General features: G+C 46.7%; 1 protein-coding gene across 5 annotated transcripts in view; it reads right to left on the bottom strand.

The window, feature by feature from the left end:
- Positions 1–27287, bottom strand: part of LOC105564947 (homeobox protein cut) — a 136976-nt gene extending 109689 nt beyond the window's left edge. For all 5 annotated transcript variants that reach the window (XM_012017732.1, XM_012017734.1, XM_012017735.1 and 2 more), the window contains exon 1: positions 27183–27287. In XM_012017732.1, the coding sequence (XP_011873122.1) occupies positions 27183–27281 (99 nt within the window). In that variant the 5' untranslated portion in view covers positions 27282–27287. The remainder of the gene's footprint in view (positions 1–27182) is intronic.
- Positions 27288–27503: the final 216 nt, after the last annotated feature.

The raw sequence follows: 27503 nt of genomic DNA, 5'->3' as shown, positions 1-27503 counted from the left end.
TTAAATTCTCCCGGCAGTTGCCCGTGAAGTTCCGCGATCGACTTTAATCGGTAATTGCAGTCGATTGGCTTATTGTAACTGAAACGATTCGTTGGAACAAGTCGTTATTAGACGATTGCAAATAGCGATACTGTATCGGAGAAAAATAGCGCGCCACGTGATAGTAGTTATTGTTGAATTAAAGATAATTGATTCTTAGTACCGACAATTAAGATAAACGGACCATTATGTGGATTCTAATGTTGCGGCTTACCGCAGCTTATTAAATCTGTTATTGTTAAACAATAGTAGCGGCAATTTTGCTTTGAAGACATCTCCGTTTTTCTCGTTGTACACGATCGTACTATCTTTCCAATTGGTCGTAAAAATTCGAAAATGACTGCGAACTTTTCCCAATCTTCTCTCTTTATAATCCATTTTTATAATCCACTGGTTCCAATAGTCGCGGTAAGAAATTGGCGATTGCATTCTTTCGTGCTTTCGTCCACTGCTCTGGGAAAAACTTCACTCTGGGAAAAATTTTCGCCGTTTTTTTTTGTAGTTAAGCAACTTAACATTTCAGTTAGTGCCTCTTAAGTGCAAAAATTATATAGTTATCTTTGCGTTACTGAATATTGACAGAACTAATTGAGGAAATCGATTAGTATTACTCGAAAAAACTTGGATATAGATAGAATAGCCAATTGCGATTTTTAGCTACGCGGGGTAAAATTCACAAAAGATTAGAGTTACGAAAAATCCAAATAATTCGATTAATAATTGTGGGCCCAAAAATGGATTGCCAACTGTCTTTTTTTTCGCCCCCCCGAGTATGCTGCAATTTGAAATCGACTTTGACAACTCTCGGTCGAATGTGGGGCCAAAGATAAGTTTGGGGGCAACGCTGCCGCACGCGACGCCCGCATTTCACATCTGCCCGTGAGCCGGGATTAGCGTGTCCCTTAAAACTGTTCCCCGCGTATTCTCGATGCGTCGCCGGTGGACGCGGCGAGGACACCGGTGACGCCGAAAATGGATCGCGGCAACGCGGATGACGCGACGGGTGTAAACACACTCGCGCGAGGGAAACGCGCGCGGATGATGTCGACGCGCGGCCGACGATCTATATAAACGCTGAACCGGACGCATATTGCTCGTTAACACACGGCCGGAGGATCACCGGTGAAGAACGGGTCTGAGGCCTCCCCTCGTTGCCGCTGATATATGCGTGCATACGCGTGTCTCGTGCGCTCTGTCTCGGAAAGCCGGCTCCGTTCTGCGCATTGCCGCGAGATGAGGAAGAAACGGACACTCGCGACGCGGCGCCAAAAAACGAAGCGCATTAGCCCCGCCGTATATAAACGCCGGGAGGATACCGAACGGACGTCGTTTCAGATGTCCCGAAAGCGAGCAAGAAATCGCAGCCGATTACACAAATTGTCTCTTCTTGTTAATAACTTCATTTATCCCTCGATCCGCAATCTACCGCGGGTCTACGCGCGAGCGAGAACGCACAAACGTTGATTCCGCCCGTTAATTTGTAATTTCTTAGCCCCGCGCCAAAGCGGAGTTTCGGCTTTCTTTTCCGTACAATCTGTCATTCGTGATCGCCGCAGGATGACTCGAGACGAGCCCGGACGAACGCCCGGCTCGAGAAAAGTTACACCGTAACGGCAAGACAGTTGTCGGATGAACGCGGATGGTCCAACCGAAAGGAAAATTATTTAAAGTGAAAAAACTGCTCCCAAGGAGCCCTTGACATCGTGAGCAGCGATGATAGGAACTGGAACTTCGAGTGGGGAAAACCACTTCAAAGCCGCAGGCGCTAATTGGATTTACAACGAGTCAGTCCTTGGGACGTTCGTGGACGAAGTTTCGAGTAGCTGCAGAGGGCCGGCGAGAAATTTCTGCCGGCGTATGTATACACGTGCGTACGTGTAGATGTATTTTTCCCCTCTGTGGAGAGGGAGAGATAGAGAGAGAGAGAGAGAGTGGTAGATGTCTGATAAGTCGCCGGCCAAATGAACCACGGTGATGACTTTTCTCCCGTTTTCACTCTTTTCCGCAACTGCACTTTTTGCCGGGTCGTTTCTCGTTTCTGAAATTCATTTAAAGTTCCACGCCGTATTTGATATTATGAAACGGAAATTTATTACTACGAGCTAGAGACTCAACGGCGTTGCTAATAATCATGTTTTGCAAGTCAGTATCGCCGTTTCTTCTCGAGAATGGCACGAGAGATTCGTATCTGCGTTCGCGCGTTCATATTCAATAAGGCGTATTCAATTTAGGCAACGTGTAATCGAAAACGAAATCAATAACCTTGATTTTACAAGTATAAGAAATGGAGATACGTTTCCTCGGATCGTTCCGTCCGATAGGAATCAACAAAGGTCCGAAGGCCCAGCGGAGGATATAATCAGCTCCGATTTATTTCAAGAGTCCGGCTCGCTCTGACGATTCGATCGTTAGCGCGTACGCGTCACATTCGACGCTAATTGAAGCGAGAGAGCCGAAGCGGCAATTAAATGATCTAAAACTAGCAAAGAGATTAATCACGGCGTCGCCTGCTTACCGGCGGTAATTAGAAAAGTCCGCTCATTAGGCGCTCCAATTAAAAAGAGTCGTCGACGCGCGCTTCCGTTTGTGGAATAGCGCGAAACATGAGAATCGAATTGATTCGTCGTTTAAAGCGCGCCGGTAAGAACCCTCTTCGCATTCCGTTCTGGGCTTTCACACGCGCGCCAGAGGCCTCTCGTCGTCTCCGGGGCCATCGGCATCGCGGTGGCCGCACGCACACTCGGCGCCGTGAAAGCGGGCATTAGGTATGCGTTCGTATTAGCGCGCGAACCTTTTACCCCCGTGAGCGAGTAATACAATAATACAAAGGGCCGATTCGTAAAACATAAAACGCGAGAGGCGAAGGAGCCGATATATTATCGGGTAGCCCACATTCGTGTATAATACGCATATAAATACGCGCGTATGCGAAGGGAAGGAGAGAGAGAGAGAAAGAGGCTCTCGCGCGATCTCGGGTGGAACCAGTTTCGGGGGACCAATTCTCTTTTTCAATGCCGCTCTTCCTCATCGTCGTTACGCGCCCGGTATCCTCGCGCATGTTCGCCGCGATTTGCATAGACCCAGTCGCGCCGATCTGCATATCGGGTGTCGTTAAAATTAGGCGTGGGGCACCGTGGGGCACCCCTGGGTTCCCCCCACGGTCTTCCCCTCTTCGGGTCCTACGGGAAAAAGACCAGCCCTTCGATCGCAAACGCGACGATTGGACGGATTGTCGAATTCGTGTGGCCCGCGATAGCTGTTAAATTGTGATTACTGCGAAAGAGAGAGAGAGAAAGAGAGAGGAGGGGACGCAGGCACCATGGAAGGCACACCACGGTTCTCAAGCTCTGCCTATACCTAGCCAGTAAAGGTGAAATCCAACACAGAATCTACACTTGATAGGCAGTACCGGTTTCTTCGAAAATACGTTGCAAGCGCAGGTATCACTCGATCGTGGTAAATCATGTAAAGTGAATCGAGGAGGACCTTTAAATTGCTCGCACTTACATCATCGGACGTATGCAGAAAATATATTGGTTTAACGCGTTATTAATAAGATATTCTACTCTCAACCACTACATGTAGTTGGATCTCTTCCACCGTAATGGTTGACGGTTAAGCCAGGATTCCCGAGCGAAATGTCAAAATATTTCTTCTATATACATATCAAGTACGCAGCGACGATTAATAACAAGAGGGCCGTGCGTACACACGTGTTTGCGTTTCCCTGGAAAGTCTCGCACGTGCTTCGCGCGGAAGATCTAAGTCGTCAACGGGATACTCTCTACGAACAAGATGGGACAGGCAGCGATATCAATTACTGTCGTCCAACATTGTAATCCAGATATGTAGACGCCATTTACCCAGCGTATTTCCAGTACGTTCAATTGCGAATTTATTTAATCCCTTTTGAATGAGGGACCCGCCTCCTTTGTCCGCCTTCCTCGAGTCACTCGTTTACAACCGGAAGCGGACCGCTGCTCGCTCGTATAATATCTGCCGCCCGAGAGACATTGTATCTGGAAGTACTGCGATTGAAATGAATGGCTACACGTGCTATTCGCCTCATCGCGTGTTATTTCGAGCTTCCTTGATGGTTCGGACTAGGTCGGCAGTCTCTCTCTCTCTCTCTCTCTCTCTCCCCCTCTCTTTCTCTTTCTCTCTCCTCTTTCCTCTCTATTCCTTTCCCATCGTCTCGTTCTCGCGTCCCCCTCCGATCGAGGGGCGACAAACCCCTCACCCCGTTCCGTCTCCCCGCGTCGTACCGGTTTTATGCGTTTCGGAAGCTGAAGAAACAAGAAGAGCGGATCCCCGATCGGGCGTCGTTAAGATAAGACGCGCCGCGACGCCCATATACCGCCGGAAACGCTCCCCCCCCCCCTCTCTCTCTCTCTCTCGCGCGTGCGAGAGAGAGAGAGAGGCAGAGAGGAAGGGGGAGAGAGAAAGAGAGAGGAGGAGAGAGGTGGACCCGAAAGTCATTAAGACTAAGCTCGGATGACGTTATACGATAGTGTACACGGTCAATACGCAACCTCCTTCCCCTTTCTTATCTTCACTTATCTAACACCTCCAATACACGATTTCTACTGTCGTACACTAATCACTTATATTTACAATAAATTAGCAATTCTTATAAAATACTAAAGACTATGCTAAACTTTTATAGCAATCTATTTACAATAAATTTAGCTATTTTTTATAAATACTAAAGATTGTTCTAAACTTAAGAATTCTGTAAGAATAAGTCAAATAGTAAGAAAACTTCTATAAGACCTGCATACCACGGTCAATCAATAAATCTGTCGTATGATACTTGTATCGAAATTGTTCGTATCAATATACACGCTGAATTAAAATTGCGATCGCAGACTCCGATCGGTACCGGTTTCGTCAATCGTGGAAGGTATTGTCTAGTTTATCGAACGAGCTTGCCCTCGGTAATTCAGTTAACGTGTTTCGCGCGCGTGCAAGAGAGGCTCCGTGGGCTTTTTAATAAAAGACGCGTATCCGTCTCGAGCGTAATTACGACACGTCGACACGATTACACGCGCGAGAGGTCCGTCTAATGATCGCATGCGCGCGGGGAGGCCGCATGCCAGTGAAAATTAACCAAACAAATGTATCCCTCATCTCTGCGCGGCGTCGTACTCGTTTTGCGCCTTATTTCAAATTTACACGATCCTCCAGTAAGAATCTGCGCTATCAATTTTCAGTCCTACGGCTGTCGTGTAACAGCAGTGACGTAACAGCAAAAATCGGTGTAATCCACCGATGTTGTACACACAGGGGAATTTATACACAAATGCTCGCTACACACAGACACGCACGCACGGAGATATATACGCATATAAATAAATGAAAGCGCCGTGCCAGCGATAACCAAACGCTGTCAATCAGAAAATTGAATCGTTATCGAGTATTGGACTTGATTAACAAAAAACGCTCACAACGACGGAAACGGAGAGAAGAAATGTATACGCTAAATGCCCCAACTGTATCAACAGTCTGTAATAATAATTTATACGCGTACGTATTTATTTAACAAATTCCCACGAGTTTATTCTAACAAATTAACAAATTGCGTTATCCCAGCGATTAGTCCAACTACCCTGAAATGTCAATATTAATGCGGAAATCGTTAGACAGTGACCGCCGTCCGAAAAGAATCGAGATTCGCTCGCGACAGAGGAAATTATATCCGCGGCCCAGAAAACCATTAGCGCCTCCTCCAAGTTACACATCCTTCCCGATTCCCGTTTAGCCGAACACCCCGTCGTCGCCGACGAGTCCGCTCGGGGGGGCCGTTAGAGACCATTGTTTGAGGCCTTTATGATGAGCGACAGTGGGCCATGGCGCACCGTGCATACGTGTCACGCATATACCTAAACGCGGCGCGTGATGCGAGCGCATTACCGTAATGGCGTATCCGCTACCATGGATCACATTATGCCGGGGAGTTACCGCTATTTTCGCGCAGCCACGCTTTTGTGCTCTTTCGGTGCACGCCGAGTGGCGCCGCTGATCATCGCCGCGCAGGCGAAAACGCCGCGAAAACGAGCGGCATCCGGCCGCTTAACGGGATTTATTGTGCGCCGCAGGAAAAATGGGGGTTGCTTTCTTACGGCGCGGATTGTTTTTAAGTCGCCCGACCGAGCCTAACGGTGGCGCCTTAATTGTATCGAAGGTCGCCAAGTTCGCGTTGCGAGCGTGCCGTGGCGGAGTTGCATTATGATAACGAGCTGACGATGATTGCAAATTAATCTACGCTTGGAAATGGGAAAGAAGGAGCTCTCTGTAATAGCTATGTGAAAATTGCAAAGTTTAAATAGATTCGGATTACGCTGGAGCACCCGCTAGGATTATTAATAATACAATTAGTATCTCGCCGTGATCTTCTTTTTAAGGCGAGCGCGTGTGCGCGAGCGCGTTAGCGCGCCGAATGGGAGGGGTGGCGGGTCTCCGAGACTCCGTTTCTCGAGGAAGCGTACGCAAGGTGTGCACACCCTCTGGTTTTCCCCGAATTAATTCGTACCGGCGCGACGCAATCGCGTGGTGCGACGACATCGAGAATTTAGCATTGAAACGCGCCGGTTGGTGCAGCAGCGCGCGGCAACGGAAGCACGGTTCAGGTGTTACTTATATCCCTTATCACCATCTGACGGACGTTGGGACCCGACGAGACGCCGCGTGGCCCATTGTCCACGTCCGAAACGGACGGTACAAGGTCGTATAAATATCAACCGGCCGTATCGCACGTGTGTATCGGCAATTCGCGCGTAACCAACACCCGGTCGCCTCCTCTGCCCTCCGTCCCCCTTCGCCCCACCGTCGCTCCCTTTAGCTCCTTCGAGTGGAGTCCTCTGGAGCGGTTCGTGCCTCTTTTACGAGCGCATTTGCATCGCCGACTGAGACGGGGAACACGTTACGGCGAAACACGACGAAAGCCGGAGAGGATGGACGGGCGAAGGGGGAGGAAAAGCGGAGTACAAACGCGCGAGCAGCGTTGCTTAATAACCCCATACTCGTCAATTCGCGCGCGCGGAAAATCCTTCGGCGGTGAAACTTTTCATAAGAATAAGAGACGGTGAAACTTTTTCTAAGAATAAAAATTCTTTGCAGCATTTAAATTTAAATTTAACAGAAGCTTATAAGCGTCAAATATTAAATGGATTTATCGATTTGAGGATATGAATTTACTGTGCTCCAATCAATAAACTGTGTTTCAAGGCTTGCTAAGATTTGGAAAATTTCACGCAAAAGTATTATCAGGCTACTGAGATCCAGTCTGACCGCAGATGACTTCTCTAATTAATTGATAAGAATAGAAGAACCTCGTAAAATATTAAGTACGCGATCTTGCGCAACAAACTGCCGTGTGAAAGTTTGTATTACAAACCTTACACACAAGTTGTTTGCAAAAATATGTTAACGGTGTAACACTAATTTTGAAGAGAGCGTAAACTCGAAGACAGAACGTCCGAATAAAGGCCCCGATGAAAATTATTACCGTGGAACGATTTAATTACGAAACTAACAAGAATATTCTTCATGTCGCCAGCAGTAATTAATAACTTGAGTGTTTTCATTGACCATATCTGGCATTTGTAATAATACGGAAAATTTTTTGCGAAAAATATTACCTCGGCCAGGGTTTGAACCTGGACTTCCCTACTCTCTAGGCGGGCGTCTCACCAATTCACATGCCTCAGTGGTCGAATTGGTCCAGATGAATGGTCCAGAATGGACCAGATATGGTCAATAAAAACACTCAAGTTGTTAATGAACTGGACTTCCCTATTGTCTAGGCGGGCGTCTCACCAATTCGACCACTGAGGCATGTGAGGCGCCCGCCTAGAGAGTAGGGAAATCCAGGTTCAAACCCTGGCCGAGGTAACATTTTTCCGCAAAAAATGTTCTGTATTATTAAAAATGCCATGCAGATGTGGTCAATTAAAACACTGAGTTGAAATAAAACATTTGTTAGTTAGGAAAACTCAAGGCTGGCGAGGAAAATTAGTTATTGAAATCGTATCGGGCGCGATATCGAAACATCCGTGCGGCAAACGCACGCACCTTGTAGATACGTTTACGGATAGAAACCGTATCGTTGCAATCGGCACACCGATTCTCTACTCGGCTGCGTGTATTACGAGCGACTCGAGCGTGCAACGCGTACGTAATTTTCGTTGATTCTAATTGCGATGAGTTACAACTAGAAAGCGCTCTAATTGAAAGCATTTCGTAAAAGGCGATGGCGTAAAGTTTCGCGCATCTTTGTACGCCGTGTGATTTTCCGGCTTGATGCGGCGATTCTGGCCGCGAATCGAAATCAAAGTCGGGGGAAACGCTTTCGCAAGGAAAGTCTAATGGTTATCGCGCGGCGTAATCTTTAAACCTCTAATTGCAGTTATAGCACAAGTCGCGCACTTCCCCTCAACTGGAGTCGTTGAACATCAGCCAGCCCGGTGCAGTTTGGGCAATTGACGGTGCAAATAGATTACAATATCGTATCAGGATTAAAGCCAGCGCGATACTATTTTTCCTACTGGATCGCTTACGAGAACCAATAAGGTTGCAGAGTTTCAGATGACTTAATGCCTAAATTCTGATTGGTTCTCGCAAGCAACCCAGTGGAAAAAATAGTATCGCGTGCCGTTGGCTTCATTTCAAATTCAGCAAAGAGTTTAATTTTAAGTGCGATCATAAAACTATTTAATATTCGAAATCAGTCATGACAAATGACGGGTCTCCCGCGTTGCTCTCATTCTGGGAGAACCGCTTGAAACTCGATAGGGGTCTCGCGCGGGACGCGCCGCGCAATCCCGACCCATTAAAAACTCCAGCCCGACGCGAATCCGGAAACTCTCGTGGGCGCAGCAAACGCGACACGTTTCGCGCGGCGCGGCGCGGTCGTATTGGATTAGTTTCTATTCGATTGGTCTCAATGCAACACTTCCGCGGAGAATCGGAGGCGCGCGAGGCGGGCCGGTGCTGCGAGCGGGCGGATACACACAGAGGGAGTCGGAACGAGAGCTACTTACGGCCGCACGCAAGTATCCGCTTAATACTCGATTCTGCTGGGTACACGTGCACAGGCGCGCACGGACGCACACACGGACGCGCGAGCGAGCGAGCGAGCGCACGCGGTGCGCGCACTGTACGTACCTACGTACGCACGCACCCGGCCGCCTCTTTCTCCTGCGCGCCGCTGCACGTGTATGTGTTTGAGTGTGCGTGTGCTCAGTGGTGTACTTATGCGTACTTAGTGTATACTCACGCCGATGCACAGATAACTTCGGCGAGGGGAGGCGGAGAGACTCGGTGAACACCAAAGTGTTCGAAAATCGCTTTGCTTTACGAGCGTTTACACGAGCAGTCGCGTCGGAGGAGAGAATAAGCGAGAGATTTCGCGTATACGTATTTACGCCCGCACTCGTCGACCGCCATCCTCTCGTTTTATTTCCTCTTAAAGAAATCGTTCGATAAGCGAACTCGAGAGACAACCGAGTGAGCTGGCGCAAGCGCGATCGTGGTCGAACGGAAGATATGGTTGAAATCTCCGAAGAAACGAACGATAGTGAAGACCATGGTGCATTTGCTATTCATAAATATGTATAGGTACAGGGAAAAAAGTGTACAAAAATGATATATTGTGGAACACTTGCCCATGGTGTAAAGATACAAGGTGAAGCAACCTGGTGGATGCGCAGTGCCAACCAATCAGAAGTGGTCCAAAGTACCGAATTGACCAATCAGAAGTTTGCCTCAACCTTCAAACCTTCAATTGCGATTGAATGCAGGAAGGACCAATGAACAATTTGCCCTAAAAATCGGTTACATGCGCCGTGTTTCGCCTGGTATCTTTACACCATGGTAAAGACGCGTCGCGGAGTCCGAAATGTTGACGACGTACGAGATTTAGAGCCGGCGCGATACAATTATAAAGTAGGCATCCGTAAATGGAGCTAAATTAAATTTGTTTACCCAATTGGCATGCACGAGGATCGGTACGCCAGGCGCAACGAAAGTTTGCACGAATTCGTTGGTTCGGAAACCAGATAGACCTCTGCGATACGCGCGAAGCAAGACAGAAATTCGATATAACACGATCGTCGTGCATGCCGCCGGTCGTTATCGATTGCCGGTGCATTTTGCAAGTAACGCCCATCGCGCCGCGATAAATTTTCGCGGGCACGTAAGTATGTCTGCGAATCACGTGATCGCATGCGGCGTTTGCTTTGTTAAAAAGAAGAAACTACGGGCGCCGTAAGCGCGATTGCGCGATACCGCGATAAATTTTACACCGCCGCGTCTGCATCGCGATGCTCCGGCGATTCGCCCGAAGATACGCCGAACTATGCTTTATCTCGCATCACGCACCGCATATCTGCGGATCGGATGACGCAGGTGAGTTTTAACGTGGGGAAAAATGAGGCTCGATGCGCTGTAACGCGGTTGCGCGATCCCGCGACTAGTGTCTCAATAAATATTGCATACAGCCGAGGTCGCTGTATTAATTATTACGATTCTCGATGGATTGCTGCAACAGAAATATTCTGATAAAGCGATTACGGCGCGCAAATTCATGCATCTATGTATATGTGTGTGTGTGTATTGCGACCGCATACCGAAGTGCGATCAACTATCACGTTTTCTTCAGTATTTTCGATCAAGTTGAAATATTCATTCGAAAAGTTCACGCTAAAGATAGGAGAAGATTATCGAGTCGCGATAGTGGTGTGTACGTCCATCAAATCTTGCAAGATTTATTAACGATTTGACAATTTCGTAACATTATTCCAAATATAATTTATGCTCGTCTTTAATACATGCACAATATCGAAGGCAAATGCACTCGACTTAACGCTGCTTTTCATCGGTTTTTTCTTTACTCGGAGTGAAAATATTTTAACACCGCATCCAACGGGAAGTTACTAATGAAGGGTGCTCATCCATCATAGGCGCGACGATAAGCGACAGGTATGCGGTAGAAATTTGTAGCGTACCGGGGCGTTTTCGGTAAAACGTTCCTCGAATCGCCTTCCCCTCGAAGACCGCGATCAGGGAAAGCGCTTAGCGGGACATAAACAGCGCCAGTGCGCAAGGGAAGTGGCGGCATTAAGCTTTCACAAATCGCAGTGCAAGATCTAACTCGAGCAAACTCGTAAAATTGCGAGACGGCACTCGGTCGACTCGCCAAGACGTTCGTCTCGGTAAAATGTTCATCGACCTCGAGAACGAACAATTGTCACGATAACCCAGCAGATCTATTTCGCCGTTTGTCGCGTTATTATTAAAATTCGCGGAATTATTCAAGTCCCTGTACACTCGGATTAGTGACGCCGAAAAATAATTGACGACTCGGCAATTAGTAATTATTTTAAATCTTGAAATAAATTTCATCAACGTTTTCCTCTTTTGTAAAAAAAAAACACTAGACAGTATTTGGAAAATCAGTAGAAACGTCAATATTGCCTTAGAATACACAGTTACGTTAATACGCGACGCTACTGTCGTAACGATTTAATCGCCAGTACCTCTCGCGCAAGACAAGTAAACCTCGGGAGAGAAAAAGTTTTCCGGAACAGCGTTATAATTGAAATGTTAAAAATACAATTGCCATTTTATATTTAAATGTTTTTGAAATGCCGGAAGAAAAGACCCAATGCACACGTGCACGCACGCACAAGCGTTGCCTAGATTTCCCACGTGTCATCGTGTTGTCAACAGCAGACGGTTAATCCTGTCTCCGTGCAGCACGGTGACCAGTGGTTTCCATGAATGAGTATCCGCAACGTGACTTTCCCCGCACACTCGAGCGTAAAACGCTCCTCGCGATCACCGAGTGTGACTTTCGGCTCTCGATCGCGCGCGGATCCTCCCTGCCGATCGAGAGCGAGAGTCATCGACCGATTTCGTAGATACACTTTTAATACGATCGCGCTTACGATCCGGTCCTAAAGTGGTGACGCAACGGGCGAACGGGACCCCAATAGGTCGAGATGAGAGCCATTGTATGGCAATCTTATAATTTAGACAATCACCGATCAATTGAATGGGCCTTTACTACTGCTATACATGCAACGACCGTACACCGGCGAGAGTGAATGATGAATGAATGAAGGGACAAGACCGAATGAATGGACAGATAGTTGGCTCCGCTTAAACGTTCGTAAATAACCGGCCGCTTCATTCAATTACTTTCAATCGCTTCGAGCCAATAGATACAATTTAGAAAAAAAGGGATCCCCGAGTGCGAGCGCGCCTTACCACCATGCACTTGTTCGCCACGCTGAGAGTACCAGTGCCGCAAACGCGGAGTAAAGTGCGACTACGCTCGGCCACTTGCAGATGTAAAATTTATTTTTAACCGACAACCGGACGATTTTTGTTCACACCGATGTTTTCGCGAAAATTACAGAAAATTCGACAACGTTGCATAATTGTTTTTCCAAGTAAATCGATCAAGCGTTGGACCGCCTTTTTTACCCTGTGTCACAGGAGTTGATCAGTTGACAACGGGACGATTCATTACTTTTACCGGTTTTCGCGAGGATTATAGAAAATTCGATAACGTTGTAAATTGTTTTTCCAAGTAACTCGATCAGGCGTTGGACCGTCTTCATCCCGTGTCACATCGGTTGATCAATTTTTACAAATAACTTGTGCCAACCTGAACGCGTTTGCGGAGTTACGGTCGGTCATTCCGAACCGTAATGGAACCGCGGTTTCAAAAAGAAAGGTAACTCACCCGAGAGGACATTTCGCTACGTGCACGCGCGCGCGCTAATCCTTGGAAACAGGCTTAATTACAGTCGCGTCTGAAACAGGATAATGGGCCGGGCGCGTATATGGCTGTCTCGTGTCCGGCTAACTAGCGTCAGCTCGCCAAATCGGTTTATCGTTCGGCGAAAAGTTCCTTCAATTCTAACTGACTCCGTCTGCTTGCGATACCCAGTCTCGCCGAAGTTCTCTACATTAGGCACTTGCGTATTACACCTGCAGCAGCGCAAGTCCGATGTCGCGCCAACTTGCGGCCATTAATTAACATTCTCTCCTATCGCTCACGAAAGTACATTATACGACTTCCAGTTAAATGATTTAACTTTAATCCAGTAGATGGTCATTGTTAACTCTACAACGGCGCACTTTTGCCTATACTGTACGATCGCTCCGTGCGCTAATTTCTGTTGCATGTCCATAATAATCATTTAAAATGATTAATTGGACATACGGGACAGAGAGAGAGAGAGAGAGAGAGAGAAAATGGGGGGGCAGAAAAATCTATTTTGTCAATTAATTATGTTTAAGCAAAATTTGGAATATTAAATCGCCCGTGATTAATTAACAATTAGGTTGAATAATCAGACACAACTGGCTACAGGAAACTTCCTTTATTACAACACCGTGTTATAATAAAGGAAGTTTACTGTAAGCAGTCGTGAGGGATTATTCAACCTAATTGTTAATTAATCACTGGCGATTCAATATTCCGAATTGTGCTTCCCAATTATGTTTACCTTGCGTAATAATGACAGTTGTAAAGGTTCAATCGAAGGTGTACTCGTACATAGCCGGGAGTACTGGTTTTTGTAAAGAAAAGTCGTGAAACGTCCCGAATATATTCGCGCGGAGATAAGTTACATCAATACGGAACATATGTTCGCCTAGACAAGTGCATAGTGACGTGATTGCGCATGATAATTTAATTCCATCGTCAAACCGCGGCTGGAGCGGATGAAGAAAAAAATGTTATCTGCATCAGTTTGCGCGCATCGCGCCATTAACGGCGCGTCGGCGTTTATGCTATGCGTTATATAGCGCTTTGCCAGATAAGACAATAAATATAGATTGTCAATAATTTTGATGACGTTATCCAAGTTTCAGCGATAAAAGTATCGAAGCTATTTTCAATGAAAAACATATTTGCAGACGAGAAACGCTGAGTAAAAATCATTTCTGTGTGTTACATCGGGCCAATAGAAGCGACTATTGCCGCAAAAATAATACGTTAATATCTCGCTGGCGTGTAGAGGTTTGTCCGACGAAACTCAATTATATGCTAGAAGACATTGGCACATCTGCCCGCGTACTGACTCACGCGAAGCGTATCGTTTGCTCGCGGCTTCATAGCATCGGCGCGAGCGAGGAAAATCTCGAGGAACGCGAGAGATCGAAAGCCGTCCCGCGGGCCGCAGTCGTCGTGTCGACTATGGACGCCGATCGGCGGGGGCTCTGGCCTTAGCTTGTCACACGGCCGCGAAACCTGCCGCTCACCACGTCACGTCCGGATGAATTTACATGCATAAAACGAGACGGCTGGGGCCCGGCGATTGTCGATAGCGGGTTTCCTTTTCCACCGATGACCGGATCCGGCTCGTGATCCTGCACTAGAGGATCAAATCGACCTCGATGATTAGCGGCCCACAATGACCCCACCATTGCGCGCATTGACGTGTGCGCGCGGCGCGTTCCAGCAACGCGTTCGGCAGAAGGAGACCGAGGCGAGTCTCTCGAGAGACGTCCGCACGCGCCCGAGGATCGTCGCGAATCAAAATCCCGTGTATTGTCCACAATATGCGCGAGTCCACGTTTGAATGACGCGATATTCGATACATCTCGCCTTCGTACGTCGGGACGAATAACACACGGAAAAAAAAATTTAGCTGCATATGGACAGCTAATATTTTTTAGTTGTGATAGCTAAATATTTTGCTACGACAGCAAACGGTTTGCTGTCGTAGCAAAATATTTAGCTATCACAACTAAAAATATTAGTTGTCCATATGCAGCTACATTTTTTTTTCCGTGCAGATAGTCATCGACCCTGTTTTATATCGCTCCCCCGCCCCCGCGCCTCCTGTACCATTTCGCGAAGCGATTCGATATATGATTGCCCTATCCACTCGATGTCAATGCTCGATCATAAATTTATTCTATCAATTGCTCCGGCCAAACAATTGAATGGTATCTTTCCAGAGCACATTAGAACCATATATTATACTACTTTATGTCGGTACAATAAACGTACTGCGCGCATGTAACATTTTTAGTAAATGCTCGCGAGTATTCCAACGCCGCGGGCAGAAAAAACAAATCGCGTTTCTATAAATCGAAATTAGACCGTACACAAATTAATGATTCCAGAGAGCTAATTTTATTTCTAAATCTGGTCAACGTCAATAGTAACGCGCATATTTTATTCGTTTCGTCCGCGCAGCCCCAAATTTAGCTTCATTATGGAAAGTCGATCGCGAATGTATCCTTGCGAATTGCCGCGGCAATTTTGTTGGAGAACGAGTGGACCGTGTTGCCCGTGTCGGCCGGCTGTCGCCGGCGTGCTATCAGAGGCGAGAGGAAAGCTGGGTGTTTGCCCGCGACCAACTTCCGGCTGCTTATCAAACGCTCTTCCGTTCGACCGTTCGTTTCGGGTATTCAATTGTGGATCCGCAATTGCGTATTCCGCGAGGCCCCAGTTGTTTTACACGATTTACTGCTCGCCGGTAAATACATAACGCGCCCAACGTCACGGAAGTGATCTTCTGCGCATTGTCGGAAATCTAACTACAGTTCGAGCACTGTGTCGCAGCACTTGGAAACGTAATGGTTAATTAAAGATTTAAAAAGAACGTACAAAATATGTTTAACGTCGGCGCTTAGTTTTTCTCGTACTTCAGATCAAAATAGAATGGTTAATATTCGGATGAGATGATTAATGAAATACTCATTCAGCTTAGCAGCTGGGACCGCTAACGTCTATGTGTATAAGAAGTATTTAAAAATTTTTAATATTCATTTGATCAATGATTTAATAAAGGAGTTCCGTATCATTTCGCTGATAAATTTGCCAAACGGAGTCACAGGTGCATCGCATATTATGGTCGTACATGATTAATTAATTAATTAATAATAGAGTGGGGTAGAAATAGCGTTCAATGGACATATGGCGTCGTGCATGTTAATTAAACGTAATCGCGGGGAAAATAAAATATAGAGTAATAGCGCGCGCGCATGTGTATGTGTGTGTGTGTGTGTGTTCCTCGCTAATTATACACCACTTAGAAAAATGAATTAAGGGTTAAGGGTGTACGAGTGAAATGAGGTGGAAATATGGCATGTAACAGGTTCGCTTGTTCCGCGAGCGCTTGTATTCGTCTGTTATGGCAATCTCCCGTAAATTATGTTTCCCAGGTAATTGCTCGCTCGCTGAACTCCTCGAGTCAGCGACGAGCACCTCTCTCTCTCTCTCCCTATCTCTCTCACACCCTCCCTCCCTCCCCCCCCCCTCTCTCTCTCTTTCGTCTTCACCTGACCCACCATCTTTCTCCCTCGCATTTACCCGCTCGTCCGCGTCCACTTCGCACGTCTAATAATCATGTAAAGCAGCTCCGGTTATCTGTCTGCAATAATTGCACATTGTCGAACGCAAATTCATGCGTGCATCGCGCGCCTGCGTCGGTAAGCGGACAATGTGAAGGCGTGCAAGAACGCAGACGTGGTGCCTCCCTCCTGCGACGCCCTCCGTCGTCGTTGCCATCGTGACGTCGGCGTCGGGAAGAAGGAATAAGACGTCGGATTTTTTCGCGGCGATCGTAAATTCCGCGCGCGTAAATAAACCGCCGATATTAGTCACCGTTCCTCCCCACGTGGACCCCTGTCGCTCATTTCGATCGGTCGAGCCATTAAATCCTGAATTAGTTCCTTCACCTCTATTTTATTCCTGCGATTTTATTAAGTTTGTAAATATTGAAAAATATAAATTTCTTTTTAACAAAAAATAATATAAATTCTTAAACACTTTTGACAACATTCTATTATAAAGAATGTACAGAGCAGAGAAATGATAATAAAACTGGTAAAGATGTGTGACATAATTCGAAACTTTTTACTTTTTTAACGCAACTTTCAAGTATTTGTATAATAAACGTTTGCGACGATAAAGACAACTGTGAAATTGGCAGAGATTATTGAGTATGAATCAATTATTCGCGCGCTTAACAAATCGATTTGAGGTAATTGCCATTCCTGTGTGCGGAATGTTATTAGGATATTGAACAGAACACGGTGCGAAAACTTTTGCGAGGCGCGAAATCGAATCCGCCGAGTAAATTAGCCCAGGCGCAATGATCGCGCAGTTATTGCTCCCTTAAATCAGACGCGGCCGAATACGAGATACGTTTGCGGCCAAAGTTTATTTAGCCTCGCTTTACGGCTCACTCTCCGAATTCACTTAAGCCCGAATCGCTGCAGGAATCGCCACGATGTCGTCCCATGCGATTCGGAATTTTGGAACTGCTCCAAGCGACCTTTGAATAGTTTTCGGAAGCGGGAAGAAGCAGGGGGGAAAGAGACAAAGAGGAATAAAAAAGATAACAGAGAGAGAGAGAGAGAGAGAGAAAAGGGGGAGGAAGGGAGAGAGAGGGACGTAGAGAGAAAGAATCATCATCAATCAGAAACTCTTTTACCATGCAAGAAAAATATACGATAATGCTAAACTTTTCGTTATTCGGATGATGGATTCAAAAAAAGATGACAAGAGACTGTGAAATTACTACAACAATCACAAATTGAAACATTATGCAAAATCGCTAATTATATAATTTGTCATAAACAAAAATTAAAATATATAGTGCAAACTACTGTGCTATTGATAAAAGGAATTATTATGTCCAGCCTGCCGTTGCGTTCCTACATGCGTGAAGTTTGTTTATCTTGTATTGCTCGTCTCATTCTCGTTTCACTATTCTGGATGCTCCGTCCCTGCATTCGTGGCAATTCTTTCGACGCCGGAGGTCCCGAAGCACAATAACGACTGGCATTCGAAACTCTCTGCTAGCTTATTCGGAGCATCTTTGCGGGAGAGAGAGCTCACTTTTCCGCCGGAAGAGGCAACGGGCAGTGACAACGATTAATGGAATTAATGCATCAGCGGCAGGGCGTACCGATTCAAGCGTCGTTTGAATTTAAATTTGGCCAAAAACCCATTATCGGAATTGCATCTTGTTCAGCAGACGTCAGAGACAATGCACGCTCAACGTATGCGTATAGTTATTATGCGCGGCATCACGGGTTAAAAGAGCATAAGATTCGAATTTCGGAATCCAGTGGGTTTGCCAAATATTTCGGCTATCGTGTACAGGTCTCGCGAGTCTCACGAAGGTTCGCAGTTCGCGACCCGCATATGTCCCATGGAGGTATGCGCCTCGCGTGCCTGGCGCATCTGTTGCACACGCGACGCAGACAACTTGCGACACTACCAACACGTACAACGTTCGACGTTACAGGATGATCCGTTCGAACACGTCGGCGTTTCGCGTAACTTTTCTAAACAATTGTCAAAAAGAACAAAAAATTTTTTTAAAACAAACGAGTCTGTAAATTCCAGGTAACATTGACGCACGCAGCATGCGAGGTCGCGCAAATTACAGTGATTGACATTTTCGGTTACGTCGCACCCTTCGGGGAGAAATTCCTAGAAGAGTGTCGTGACAAATAAAACAGTCGAAGGCACATGTACGATAGAACCGAGATTCTTGAAATGGAAATTGATTTTCTCACATACAAAGGATAATTTAAGAACGCGACACCCGGTATAGATTGCTAAACGAGCAGCCGGCAGACACGAAAGCGTCTACAGTGCCAATTTGCAATTACTACCCAGGTATTGTTCGACCACACACACACACACACAGCATGTACGAATCGCCGTATCGAGCACTAACCCTCAGGTTTATGGTTTCGGCGTGTCCAGGTCGGGGACCGTGCGCGGAGACGCGCCCCGGGAACCTCTTCGAAGTCGATTGTGGAAGTACGCGCGTGGGTGCAATCGTGCGAGAGCAATCGTGGGGTTCGGGGCTCCGGGTCGTGCAGGTCACGTGGGTCGTGTCGCGGTAATTAAGAGGTATCGCGCTTTGCTGCAGTCGAAACGCAGATATAATATACGGAATGAAACGGGGCGAGACGTGTTATCTGCCCGTGTAACGTGAAGCGCGCGGATTGTAAATACGCTCTTAGATTTCACAAGGAGTATTCTCTCTCCCTCTCTGTCTTGGTGCATTCTGTAAGATCTTGTTTACGAGGATGCGCCGGAACGGTCAATGGCTTATTGACGCCCGTAAGACAGCCCGGCAAATATTTGCTCGAACATCGCGACGACGTTGCGCTAGATGATTCGTGTAATGGTACACGCACACACATACACGCGCGTACTCTTCTCGCGAGCACTAAAAGTATTCGTGAGAAGATTTACTCCGGCGAACTTTGAAATCGTTCAACAAAGTTTTTATTTCGAGCTTTGTAAGGCGAATTATGAAACTTGTGAAAAATGAATGTAAAATGCCTCCTGCGAATTAGCAATCTGTAATAGCGAAACTTGTCCAACTATTACGTTGCGACGTAATAAAAAATGCGACAATAATGAAAACGTTGCTTAGTTTTTAAATTGCGACGTGCAATCAATACATCGAATACAGAACATTTAAGACTCGGTGACCCGCGAAGTGAACGTTTGTGCTCACTTTCACCGGCGGCTCACTACAGTCAATCGACAGAGAATGACGTTTCCAGGCCTGCGGGGAGGCGAACACACTCCTGGTTCCGTGATCGCTTCTGCCTCCGTCGTTTATACAAAGTAGAGCGCAAATGCGCAAATGGAATTAAGAGATGGGTACACGTAAAAGTCATTAACGCCAATGAATCGCGTAGGAGATCGATATAAATTTTGTCGTCTATTTATAAAGTCGCCCTAAAGCCGATAACATCTGCCTTAAGCTTGTAATTGATATCTCGCACGGGGAAAAGGGAACCGAACGTTTCATTTTACGGCGCGACCATCGTGGAAAATATATGTCGTACGGCAACGTAAACGTATACGCGGCTATCGGCACGTATAAAATCTTGGTTGCATTCCGCGCGCGACCGCCACGTTGTCTCGTCCATCATCTCGGCAATCGAATAAACTATCGACGGGAAAATAATTTAACGCCAATACTGCCTACGTGAGTCGTTATCGCGGCGGTACTCCCTCGCGTGGCATTTCACCCGGGTAGTTAGTGGAGGCTCGGCGCGCGAGTATCTCCCGCGACGCGTGTATTTCGATATTTTTAGAGTGTGGGTGAATCACTGTTTGGCCGAGGCGGCCGCGCTCGGCTCCGGCACCGACAGCTAAATCACCGATTTCAGAAATAACGACCCCGCGGAAAATTAATAATCTCCCCGCCGCGATGCCCCACGGAGACCTCGCGCCCCCGCCTCGTGACCAAGTGGACCAGTTTGTCTGGCGACGATCGCGCGTCGCGTGTAAACTTTGTTATTATTATCGTACGCCGTCTTATCTCACGCGATTTTCAACGTTATTTCGTATTACTTGGTCAAAACTGCCGCGACAGCGCGCGTCTTGTTTCTTCCCGTGAGATTATTCGCTGCCTAGGCTCCCCCGTGTTGGTCGTACGGAATTCCTCGTCCATGTCTACACGCGAGCGGTCTCGCCCAGCCGTATTATGACTCGCATTCCTATTCGCAACATCAGATCGTTATCGTTTTATCTTTCTGGCCATCGTTGTGTCTTCGATACGGTTACAGGCGTGGGCAGATACGCAGAAGGAGCCGTGATAAGGAACCACTTTTTTTTCCTCCTTCGCTTTTACGATCAATCATTGGCTCTTTTTCCCCTCCGCCGCGCCGTCCCCATTGTTCTTAATACAATATTATCTCGGAGATGAAAATCCTTTCGACAGCGGCCAGCTGTATTCAAATTGCACGCATTGTCCCAAATGCACTTTCCGACGCGACATTTTAGTTTCGCGAAGACCGATCGAGAGGCAGAAAAGTGAGCGGTAAACGGCCGAAGGGACGCTCCCGCCCCCCCGTTCCGCTCGTTCATTATGTATTTTAATAAGGCAAGGAGGCGAATGGCAAATATATACGTGGCTGCGTGCACCTGCGTTCGCTTACAGTCAGCGCCTAACCGACCACGTTGCTTACTAGCAGCTCGTAAAGCGAGCGAACCTCGGTCTAGTACGTAGGTCTAGACCAGGCCTGGACTAAACCAACGAGACGGCGAATCCGAAATAAGCCCCTGTATTCTATTTCGAGGCCGGCACGCAGCACCATACAGTACCTCGGTGTCGGTATAACACGCTAATGATTCCTTCGTCGACCTCTCTTGCTCTCGTCCTCCTTTTGTATACGTACCTACTGTCATTGCGCCCCTCCTCCCCCCCCTCCCCCCCTCCCTCCTGTGTATGAATGCATCGGTGTTTGAAGTCGCACCCGATTCGCGCGGCCCACGTTTGATCAGTAAGGCATATTGAAAAAGACAATTACTGTAATGGCTCGTCAATTTTTCGCCCGCCCTTGCCGGATGCCAAACCGACCGGGTGTCAGCAACAAACCGCACGACGGGAAATTGAAAGATTTTTTTTCGTGACAATTTCGTATAAAATGACACGCGTATCCGGGATATAAATTTAGATATTTATGCGGGGACACCCGGCATTCTGATATTGAAAATGTCGCCAGATTTCATATTACGCCGCTAATTACCGATATTTGTTATCGTTAATGGAAAAAAAGTAAACTGAATATTTCACTTTATTAAAATGATTTCGGCATGATATCTCGCGCTATCTGTAAATCATGATTAACGCTGAGTAATGTGGATAAATAAATAAATCGAGTGTTCACTAAGCATAATTAATATCCGAGGAGGTTTATAACCGAGCCGCTCTGTTAAACCTGGCTGCTTTAATTTCTTTTTAATTAATAGTGATATCTAATTACTATAATTAATTTTTAACGAGTGACGATAATCCGCGCTAATGATATTGCACGTCGTAAATCCAAAATATATTGCATTGCAGTGAAGCCTACGAGCAACATGAAACATTCATTCGTGATTTACCTACATCGCGCGATCTCAGCGTGCACGCGCGTTATATCGTACGTATTTTTAACAATTTAACAATTTCGCCAGAGCACCCTCCCCCCCGATATTGCATTTTAATGAGACTCAGATATCCTAAAGCATCGTTACAGTCTTAATCCGTTGCGTGAAAAGGAGCGATAAAAAATTAACTTTCTCATTTCCGTGCATTATAATGTTTCTATTCGGCATGCCGTGTTCTAGCGCATCTCAAAGTGCTTAATCTATTCATGCCTATCATTGGATTTCCTAATTCGTCAAGTCTTGCAACGAAGCGCGATGCAATCGATACGTCTTTAGAAATGGAAAAAGCGCGCCAGAGACACTCTTTCGTTTTCTGACGTCTGACTCGTGCAACTTCCTTTTTCTCTTTCTCTCTCTCCTCCCCCCCCCTCTTTCTCGTATTCACTCGCATTTGCACATCTACCTCTTTCTATCTTGCTCTCGCTCGCACGGTCTTCCGTTCCCGCTCACGTCCGCGTGACTCATGTCGCGGCGTGCGACGCGCCTCGATAAGTGTCGCCGTCTCTTGGGGATTTCGGGAACCTCGTCGGGGATTCCCCTCCCCCTTACCGCCGCGTTGCGCGGAGCCGCGAAACGTCTCCGGCGGAGGGGATGCCCCGTCATTGCAGTGGGGGCCGCAGACGAGGAGAGGGCCTAGCCACGGCAAAACTTTTGTCCATTCACTGCCGACACGCTCCTAATTGGGAGTACGCTCCGAGGTCTCGTTCCACGCGCACGGATGCTGCCGGGCCGGACCGGAACTGATACTTAGAAATCGTATTTCTTTTTCCTTTCGCGCGCTCGCGATCGGCGCGCTCGCGACCGCGCGCGGTAGGGAACTTTTATTTATCAAGTTTATCTACGAGGGGCAGCAACAATGTCGGTAAACAGCCAATCGAAGTTATTTTCCCTCCGGGAAATTATGCTCCCGAGCAGAAATGCCATCGTAAGTCGTGCGCGCGTTTAAAAGTAAATTTGGCAAAAAAGGTATACAGGAGGTTAATAACAATTAAATTTGTTAAGCGCCAAATGCAGATTCGGACATGCGAAAACTTGTTTTTTTTTTTGCGCAAAAGCGTCCTTTATTGCTCCGCACGCCAATGTGTATTTGTCAGCATTCATGCATGCTTATCTAAAGGAAGTTATATTCGCTACGTACACATTCACATATGTCAATGCAATTTCCGTTCGGTGAACAGAAAGTTTGATCACTAGAATTGAATGCAGTGTTTTTTTCAATCATGGTCTTGAGAGTTGCTATTTCGTGTCGAAATTGCAGACATTGTTGCAACGATTTTTTTACAGATTTGTTTTATAGAAATAGGATGGATTCGCGACGACCTAATTTTGCAAAAATGCCCGCGCGACCAGTTGGACACGACCGCGGCACAAAAATCGTTATCTGATATTACTTCCACGTATACAAAGCGATATACGCCACAAGTTATTAACGTTATTTTGTAAGTGTTTGCATTTGAGGAACACTCCAATTGTGATGATTCAACTTTCATTGCGGCTCACAACATTTCGAAAAAAGTTTGCCGAGGACTGTACTCGCGCGCAAATAAAAAACAAATGGCTTTTTTGACGAAATTCTTCCTTGCAACCACAAAAGTATTTCGAAGTAGTAATAGTGCGATCGACGGAGGGGGTGAGGGGGGGGGGGAGGGAGGACAATTCGCGGAAATATTACGTTTTTGTAATGCGAGTTTTTGTTATGTTGCGCAATAATGACGAATCAGCGTCAATATGAAAGTCAATATGATGATGTCGAGAAATGTACCATGCTAACGAGCTGGGAGACTCGCTCGATTGTCGTCGATAGTGCGCGAGTCAGAAAATTGCGCTGCAATCTTCTGCGCGTCGCCAGACGGAGCAATGTACTTTATTCCGATGCGCGTTTTGTCATACGGACGCTTTATGGAATTGCCATGAAAGAAACCGCTCTCGGAGACTCGTCGAAAAGAAGCCTGGCGTATAATTTCTATTATTATCATAGTCTTTCGCCTTTTGTTACCAGTTATGGCTCCGATCTAATGATGCCTCTAAAAAGCCATTTGCAACCTTACCCGATTTAGAAACCGCATCGAATTAAAAGTACGAATTCACACTGCTCAACTACCGCGTCGCAGAGAGAAAGAGAGGGAGAAAAGTTAATTTGCTTTCACGATTTACGCTTTGGTGAGAAGCGTTTTTGGTGGCGTTATTCTTATTTAAGTGTTACTTCGTAATATGAATAATGTTACAATAAATTTATGGAAACAACGGAAAAAATATCCTTAACAATTAACAATCGTTGGACCTTACTTGCAACAAAATCCGACTTTTGTATCGTACATTGATTTTGCTCAATTCTCTCTGCAAATTATATACTTTCTTCAATCACGGTGGAATATAAAACTGCAAGATGTCGCTAACTGATATTTAAGGCCTGGCAAAGATTTAATCCGAGGAAACTTCGGTTCTCCCAGGTTAGACGAACGGCGTGCCTACGTCATTAGCTCGTAGCCTAATCAATAGACATAATTATGAAACTATGCACCATTAATAGTCCCGAGCCGCGCGGGTCATAATCTCGTGGTGAAGGACGGTACGGTACTAGTTCGCGCGTTATTAAGCGGGTGTATTTTATAGGAAACCGGTAGTTGGGTAATAACGAGCGAGGGTTGCCAACGTTCGATTATGGTTCCTTAACATTATTACATGCTAAAAGAGAATAACTAATAAAATGCGTTGTGCCTCCCTAGCAATAATTCAATTATCATGTTAGAAGATCTTAACATTTACATTCGTCCATTGTACACCTGCTTCTAACAGTAATCAATTCGTTAACTTGCATTTTGTAACATTACTACCAAGTAATAGCAGTTAAACCTAAACAAGACTTGGAAAAGCAAAATAACGTTCAAACACGCGCATGTATCGCACCGTGTATTTAGTAATTAAAAAAAATATCTAAAAGTTAACACTGCACTTATTAATAGATAATAACCGGATATTGAGTTTCTTTTCTAACCGGCTTAAAAGACGCGATAAATTATAAATTATTGAAACATCCGGTAAAATATCGAGCATTTAACGGAAAGTCGTTCATTGACATCTGCCCGATTGCTTTTTTGTCCGGCGGTTAACGCTAATCAAAGGATGCGACAATCGTTTGCATTTCCTGCGGCCAGTCATTAACATCGGCACGTTTCAGTGGGGCTTTATCGTTTATCAGCTAGCGACAACCCCCCTTCTATGTCGGCCACTTTGCCGCAAGTCGGCCGCGCCATCCCCAAATCGCTAAACTATCCTCCAAACACCAAGTACCGCACTAGGGAAACTTCGACGTTAGCCACCCTCACACCTTCGCCCGTTTGACCCTAGAATCGGCCAAGTGGCCGAGAATCTGACCAACGGGCAATTACGGACGAGGTGCCGAAAGATTTTGCGGTGCGAGATTTACCACCAGCGGACATTATTTACGGAGCTGAGACTGACGTGCAGTTCTATTTTCGAGATACGTCCCAGGCTCGCCACTTGATAGCGTGATGTTTGACAAAACGTTTCAAACATACAAATTATCTTAATGAACGAGCGACTTATAAATCACGCGGCGCACTGACAGCTATACATTCGTCAACCACGGGCATGTTAAATCCTTTTTAATTTCTTCTCATTTTCCCCTCGCGAAATGACAGACGCGTACTTTTTTTTTCTTACCAGCAGTCAACGACACAAATAGTTGCAATGACGGGACCCGCGGCAAATCACCATCGCTGTTAATGGATATCACTAGCTCGCGTTGCTCGTCAATATTGTCAGTGATTTAACTTTTCCTCATTAACTGTCCCCGATGTTACGTACTGATGCGTCAACGGTTATCGAAACGGACCATTTCGGACGAATACTCGCGGAATACGCTCTTAAACAGCACACGTTGTAATTAACCTGCTCCGATATTCCGCCTGTCAATTAGACCCGTGTGCTTGCTCTAAGAATCGCAAGTGTCAGCGATATGACAGATGGAACGTTTTTATTTATCGGCAAGTAAATTTCACGAAAATTTAAACGTAAAGTTGCGCGACAGTTGCTGGATAAATCCGATGTGTAACAGTCGCTAATGTACACGATTTTGAGGTGCAGATGCGAGAGAGAGCCCGCGAATGTTAATAATTTATTTCTCCCGACTTATTTTAGTAAGTAAAATATTGATACGTCGTGCGGCCGCGTCTAACGTTGTATTAAAATTCAGCTTATCGATACGATTCTCGGTTTTCGCGCGGCAATATATTTCTCGCTTATATGCTCCGAAATGTCATTTACAATCTTACATTAATCTTTCACTTTCTTTCACGGCCCACATTACCCGTATACATTTTTCCAGTCAATTTGAACATTCGCGGGGACTTGGTGGACGTCGAGACAGAAATTTGCCTTGTCTTACAGCGGATTACATTTAATTGCGGCGCAACTGTAACGACGTGTCGCGCAAAAGAAACTAATCTTAACTAGCAGTTCCTACCAGATACCCCGCGCGCGAGTCATCGTTACCAGTAGTAAATATAACAATGTTAAACATCCTTATCGGTTTTTTTTTCGCCGGCTCTATATTTAACGTGTCGATAGGGCGGCGCGTATTCGCCATTTTCTTCACACGCCATCCGCGATTTAATTAACAATCGGTCAAGACGTTATTGACAAGCGACGACTCCGTTTCTAAACGGAGTAACGCAATTGGGGCCTCCCGACGCACGTATTTTTCTTTCGAATTACGCGCGGCGGCCCGTCCCCATCGCGTAAACACCGGCAACGTATCGAATGACTGTGTTACCCGCATCGAGTAGATTTTCTGATTTAAACGCCGCTGCTAGCAGCGAGCGCGTGACACGGTCGAACCCTCCGGCAACCCTCTGGGATTATCTCACCCCATGCCAACGCGGAGCGGCCCATTTCCGGATACACGTAGAACGTAACGAGCGCACACCCACCGAGAGTTCCCTCTGTCTCGTAACACAAAATACACTCGATCGGCACGATCGCGATGACGTCGCGTCTCGCGTGACCGAAAATACCCGGCTAGCCGGCCTATCCGCACTAATCCTCGTCAGCGGAGCTACGTGCACGCAGCGAGGGACATCTTCGCCAGCCGGACCGGGCGAAGATCAACAGCCTCCGACTGGCTAACCCCGTGGGGGATATCGAGCCGCGGAACACGGGCGCACCGCGCACTTACCTGTTGCCAGAAGTGGGCGAGGGTGAACAAGGGTTCCTTCTTGTAGAGCCATTCCATGGTCGTTATATTCCGCGAGTTGGCCTCCGCGGAGGCCTGCATGCTGGCCAGTGCCGCCGAGTTGAGACCCGCTAGTATGGGCTGCTGGAGCGCCGCTGTCACGACGGAGGTGTTGCTGCCGGCTACCAGATTGGCGTGGTACACGGTCGCGGTCGGCGCATCCTCCGAACCACCAGTAGCCAGTAATTGGGCCCCGATCGGCGCAGACGGCCCCTGGAGCCCCAGTGACGAAGCCACTTTGACGGCTTCGAGCTTCTCCGGCGG

The sequence above is a fragment of the Vollenhovia emeryi genome, unplaced genomic scaffold, assembly GCF_000949405.1.
Source record: "Vollenhovia emeryi isolate VEMERY1.0 unplaced genomic scaffold, V.emery_V1.0 DF939157.1, whole genome shotgun sequence".
NCBI classification, from domain to species: Eukaryota; Metazoa; Arthropoda; class Insecta; order Hymenoptera; family Formicidae; genus Vollenhovia; species Vollenhovia emeryi.
This window is presented reverse-complemented; position numbering and strand designations above follow the sequence as displayed.